At 36.7% G+C, this 6,427-nt stretch overlaps 1 protein-coding gene across 1 annotated transcript; it reads right to left on the bottom strand.

Annotated features, from left to right (window-relative positions):
* Positions 1-1,588: 1,588 nt before the first annotated feature.
* On the bottom strand, positions 1,589-4,216 carry rassf10a (Ras association domain family member 10a). The gene has a single exon (XM_087312039.1). The coding sequence runs from the start codon at positions 4,083-4,085 to the stop codon at positions 2,781-2,783; it is 1,305 nt and encodes a 434-aa protein (XP_087168165.1). The 5' UTR covers positions 4,086-4,216; the 3' UTR covers positions 1,589-2,780.
* Positions 4,217-6,427: the final 2,211 nt, after the last annotated feature.

Here is a 6,427-nt window from a genome sequence, read left to right as displayed (position 1 = left end):
TAATGCCTATATTTGTTAATGGTTTAATAAATCCTATTGTGCATCTTTGTAGAGCCCTGCACAGGCCTGAAATCTAAGCCCCAGCCTGGCCCTGGCCTGAGACACACAGGCTGTAGGTTGTTTTTTTTCGTCTTATTTTTTTATCAGAATAATTTAGAGAAATGTTGGTTTTTAAATGTGAATTTTAGTTTTGTTAAGTGACATCGATATTCAAGCGGTATGTTGTCCACAGTGAGTTTACTCAATTTGTGCATTGTGCATTATCATTTGAAGTTGTCACTATTTGAATAGTTGACTAGAAGTTTGCCTTTCCTCTAGTGTTTTTCACAGTTTTAAGTTTTCCATTGGCAGTTTTTCTCTTTATGTTTTCCATTGCATATGGCTGGAAATCTCTACATGCAATGCATCACTAGCGCTTCCGGATCACACGCATTAGATCTCATTAAACTTTTTTTAAAAGTTTGCTCTAAGCAGGCTCAAACTTCCCGGAGCCTGATATGCATGCTAGCTATGATGTAAAAATTGACCCGAAGCCCAGCCCCAAGTGGCATAAAAAAATCGGGCCCCAACGAATTTGGGCTCAAATGCAGAGCTCTACTTCTTTTTATTTTCAGTAACTGCATTATTATGCATCCCCCCTCCTAAATGTGCATAAAAAGGCGAATTGAAACAAGGGTAATCTGAATGTGAGACCATAGTTTGAATTAATATAACACCCTGATGATTTTCTCCACAAAAGTCTCCTTCACATAAAAAGTGGCATTGCCAGCTATTTGTGCTTAGTTGATATAAAAGTGATTAAAATAATCTTACATGTCATCTAGGGCTGCACAATATATTGTTTCAGCATCGATATCGCAATGTATGCATCTGCAGTAGTCACATCGCAAAGATATGCAATATTACGTCTGGATTATAGTGGACCAGGAGCTACAGAATTGTATTTAATCACTGTATTTGAACATAATTTATATGGTTTATGCAACAAAAAGATTTGTTTTTCTTCCTTACAATTTTTTGTCTTATTTCTAGTCCAAATATTGAAATTCCAAAGTGAAAACAAATTTATTTAGCTTACACCACTAGCAGCAGATACATTAGCTTGTTTTGAGGGAAAATCTCTTAATTTTGCCTTATCATAACAAAGCAATATTTTTACTTGATCTAAGAATTTGGTTTAGATATTTGGACTAGAAATAAGACAAAGCATTGTAAGAAAAGCATTTTTTTGCTTTGTGATTAAATTTCTGTTTGTAGCCGAAAAATGCTGGACTCCTCAGAAAACCATCAAATAGAGCTATTCAAACTATCTTGTGAAACTGTATTTACATCACAATGCTAATCGCAGGATAATAAAATATTGCAATATCAAATTTTACCAGCATCATGCAGCCCTAGTGTAGTCCCTTTAAATTATTTTGTAAGCTGTTACAAAATGCTACAGGAAACATTTTAGGGTATTACACTTGTTAATTTTGCTGTTAGGTGCTATATGCGCTGTCTAGTTAGTCAACCACTAAAAACATTTGATACTGAGAAGTCCCTTGTGACAAGAAAATGAGATAAGCAGAAATGACTTAACAGCAAATTCCAGTATGTCTGGTATGTTTAATTGCTGGGGTCTCACTGAAATCACTTCAGTGTTTCTCCTTAGTGTAAGATAACAGGGATTCACGCATCAGCTCCTCAGAAGAATGAATAAACAGCAGTGCTTGGCACGCACATTTAATTACAACTGCACAACGTGTCGATCTGCTTAGGCAAAATTGTAAAAGCTGTTAGTGAATCATTCTAATCAGTCAGCTGGTGAAGATGGAAGTGATTAACACTTATTAGCTGTTAGCTTCCTACTGTAAATGTTGCACAATAAATAATTCTAAAGACAATTAAAGACACCGTTTAATCAAGCGTTTTGAGTTTTGTGTTTTTTTAGTTTCAGAAACTCGCTTTTATATATGAAATATTTGCAGATTCTCATATGACAGAATGGTTTTAAATGATTGATGACTCATCCTGCACTGCATAGGTTTTTTGTCCAATCAGATGTTCTCTAAAGTTTCACACCCTCTAACATCATAGGAAGAAAGTGGTACATTGGTTTGACATAATTGGTCTGATTTGATTACTGCTAACATGTAAACAATCAGTGTGGGCGGGGCATGTCAGGTGAATTACAAAATCCTTTAAATTTGAGAGTATCTGATTGGACAAAAATCAACTTGGTGCAGGATGCATTTACTAGAAAAGAAATACAACACAATCTTCATAAGTGTCTTATGTTCTGATTGATTAATTAGTGGCTAATTTTGTACATGTATGATCTGCTCAAGCACCAGCGAAAAGCCTTTTTGTTTTCTGAACAAATTGAATCATACAAATGACCACTAATGCATCAAACTGTCAGATCAAAAGACAGGTACAAAAATCAAATATGTGTACATAATGTCCAGAAAGAGCAAAGCTGCATGAACTAAAAACCCACAAAACTCAAACTGTAACTTTTAAACATAAGGCTACGTAACACAAGTACATAGTTTTGGTATAACATTAGTCAGCACACAGTGGACATCTCTCAGTCTATGCATTGGTTAATTTGCTCTAACTTTGTAAGTTGCACCTTACAAGCTATGTGTACAAGTGAGGCAATAACAGAGTGAGGCGATCATAACACTACACTGGTATCATTTACATGCGTTCCTCTCTTATAAAGAGAGAAACCTTAAATAGAGGCGCAGTGTTCCCTGAGTTCGCGCAGTTTCGAACCACTCCTGCGATTTTTGTCACACGAGTGACTCGCAAACAGGCGCGTTATTATCCGAGTCCTGGCTGTGCATTGAACTCAGTCCGGTGTCCGAATCGTCGTCATTGGTGCATGTTTTGGACATTCCCCTCGCCTGCTCCACCCAAACATTGTCTACTGAAGGCAGTGTCTTTGCTTCTCCCTCATCTTTACCGTCCTCAGCTTGCTTTTCTTCCAGCTCATCTAATCTGTGAACCTTTTCGAGTAATTCCCTCAACTCCCGTTCCTTCGAGTCCAAAAGCTCCTGACTCATGTCCAAGTCGCTCTTCACCGTCTCCAGATCAGTGTTCAAGCGCAGCCCTATGTATAAACTAGTATCCAGTTGAGTTTTGATCCTCTCCTCCTCTAACTGGAGTTCGGTGTCTGTCAGGTGTTCCGGGAGCGATTCCTCAGCGACTGAAGACACCTTCAGAGGCGTTTCTTCTCCAGAGCTCTCTGCGTCTTTGCCGGAAAGCTCCGCTTTTCTCCTCCTCATCCACCGGTGGTTGAGTTCCTCTTGTATTTCCCCGGTCAGGATCTCCATCAGAGCCTCCCTCTCGGTTAGTTCCTCCTGAAGTTGAATGACTTGGTCGCAGCGGGACGCGTATTCCTCAAACTGCGCCAAAGCCGCGTCCGAACGCGCGCTTGAGTCTCCTTGGTCCAGCAAATAAGTGTCCTGAACATAGTTCACGCCGTGTATTTTCATTCTGTCGAAGTGAACTTTTGATTCAAACCTCTCGATTTCGCCATCCAGCTCTTTTATCCGCTGTACCTGCTGTCGGATAGTATGATCCTGGGAAATAATAAGATGAACGAGAGTTTCCATTTTCTCCGCGGATTTGTCTTTCGAAACTTCTTCTTTCCTCCTGTTTATTTTGTCCAGTTTTCTAAAAGCCTTGCGTACAATCCTCCGCTGTTTTTCCTGTGAGAATGGCATGGTGGTTCTGGAGGTGCAGGGGCTTTCTTTGCTGAGCACAACCCGCGCTTCTGCGCTCCTCGGCCCGTTGTTGGGCAGCGACGCGTCGCTCCGCACCAGGACGAAGCGCACATTCTCCTGCTCGTCCCCCCATGCGCTCCACAGCCGTAAGATTTTCGTTTTATTCGGCAGAATCCGCTCAAACCCTCTCCATTTCTCCACGATGCAGTAGGACTGCGGAGGACCACTGAGCATCGCACCCTGTTGGAAGTTCTGGTCCTCCAGCAGCACTTTGACTACATCCGCGCAGGTGGTGCGTCTGGAGAGCCCGGACACCAACTTCTCCTCCCGGCAGACCCACACCGATATCTTACTCTCCTCTTGTTCCATCGTTATTTACATCGAAGGCCCCGAGACCGGCTTTGTCTTTTAATATCACATTCGTGAAGTGTTATACGTGGTTTGCAGTAGTTAACTGAGAGCCAGAGAGTGCGCGCGCGCTGTCAGATGGAGTTGTGTTTGTTTGAACTCCTGCAGCAGCGGTGTTTCTGAGCGCTCAGGCTCCGCCCACTCTCACATGACGACACTACTCTACTCATTATTATAGCGGAGAAAACTCTTCAGTAAAGCCGCAATGAGCTTTCTGGCAGTTTAGAGGGGAAAATAATTAAAATAGTTCATCAGTGACTGAATTAAATTGCTGAGAACTGAATTTGTAAACCAATGAAATGACACAAATCTTTGTGTTGGGGTTTTGAAAAGCATATAAAAATATATACATATATTACAAATAATTCCATTATTCAAATGAAAAATTAATGCAAAAATTAATTTCAATGTAAAACTTACTAAAAAAGTTTGCGTCTTATTTTGCCTTTACAGCAAATGTTTACATCATAAAAACAAACAAAACTAAAACGGTGTCCTTGACTAGCAAGTAGGATTAGTTAAAAGTATATAAATCGGTTACAAATTGCTTAATTTTAATAATGTAAATGAAAAAGTTCTGAAAAATAAATATAAAATTCAAAATAAAAAATTTAGAAAGAAGTTATTTCACAGTTGCAGCTGATATTTACATCATAAAAACAAAAGAAAAACACTGCATCTCATTAATCAACGTGTAAAACTGAACAACACATCAATTATTACAGTTTCATTATTAAAAGCTCAAAGTCAAATTAATGCAAAACATACATGCAAAAATCAACATGAAATATCAAAAAGCTTAGAAATGATTTCGTTATTGACGACATCATATTTGATTTCTCCATTTACTGCAGATGCATATAAGAATAATTTAGTTTAGACACACACACACACACACACACACACACACACACACACACACACACACACACACACCACACACCAGAAGGTCAGAAACTGTAATAAATCACCACCCTGACATTATGATTATTATGAGGATGATGATGTGGATGGTCAGATTTCCCATCGGTCAGTGTGGATTTACTGTAAAATCCTCAGATGATAAGAGCAGAAGTGGACTGTGATGCCATCAGGATTACAGTCAGATCAAATAAACATCATTCTCTGCCTCTATACGCCAACAATAATGACATTTATAACATAGATCTTTTATCCTAGATTGATCATATCCTTCCGTCTGTCTGTCTGTTTATCTATCTATCTATCTCCTACATGTATAAAATAGTAACAATAACAATATGCAATTGAAGTCAGAATTATTATTATATTTTTATTTTTTAAATATTTCCTAAATGATGTTTAACAGAGCAATGAATTTTTCACAGTATGTCTGATATTTTTTTTCTTCTGGAGAAAGTCTTATTTGTTTTATTTCAGCTAGAATAAAAGCAGTTCTTAATTTTTTTAACACGATTTTAAGGTCAAAATGATTAACCCCTTTAAGCGATTTTTTTTTCAATAGTCTACAGACCAAACCATCGTTATTCAATAACTTGCCTAATTACTCTAACCTGCCTAGGTAAATATCATTAATAAAATATTATTTACTGTCATCATGGCAAAGATAATATAAAGCAGGGGAAAATAAACAGGGTGCTAATAATTCTGACTTTTATAAATAGTATCTCTATTTACAATATGTAACACTTCAATGTTTTGCTTTAAGATTATTTTTATAATTATTAATTTTATTTATTATAATTTTCTTATTAATATGTAAAACAAAAAATAATGTAATATTAAAATTCATAAAATTATAGACTTCTACTACTACTACCAATAATAATAATACTTATGATACATGGCTATAGATCTTTATTTAGTATATAGTAATATTTTTCTTTTTTGTTTTATTTAAGCTAGAATAAAAGCAGTTTTTATTTTTAAAAAAAGGTCAAAATAATTAGCCCCTTTAAAGCTATATATTTTTTTCAATAGTCTACAGAACAAACCATCATTATTCAATAACTTGTCTAATTACCCTAACCTGCCTAGTTAACCTAATTAACCTAGTTAAGCCTTTAAATGTCACTTTAAGCTGTATAAGTGTCTTAAAATATCTAGTCAATTATTATTTACTGTCATCATAGCAAAGATAAAATAAATCAGTTATTAGAAATGAGTTATTAAAACTATTATGTTTGGAAATGTTCTGAAAAAGATCTTCTCTCTGTTAAACAAAAATTGGGGGAAAAAAATAAACAGAGGGGCTAATAATTCAGGGGGGTGTTAATAATCCTGATTGCAACTATTACTACTGATACCAATAATAATTTATTTTC

Source organism: Danio rerio, chromosome 25 (assembly GCF_052040795.2).
Source record: "Danio rerio strain M-AB ecotype USA chromosome 25, GRCz13ab, whole genome shotgun sequence".
NCBI lineage: Eukaryota > Metazoa > Chordata > Actinopteri > Cypriniformes > Danionidae > Danio > Danio rerio.
This window is presented reverse-complemented; position numbering and strand designations above follow the sequence as displayed.

Bases quoted from the DNA above. Each gene is read 5' to 3' on its own strand.
- rassf10a (XM_087312039.1), bottom strand. From the start codon at position 4,085: ATGGAACAAGAGGAGAGTAAGATATCGGTGTGGGTCTGCCGGGAGGAG.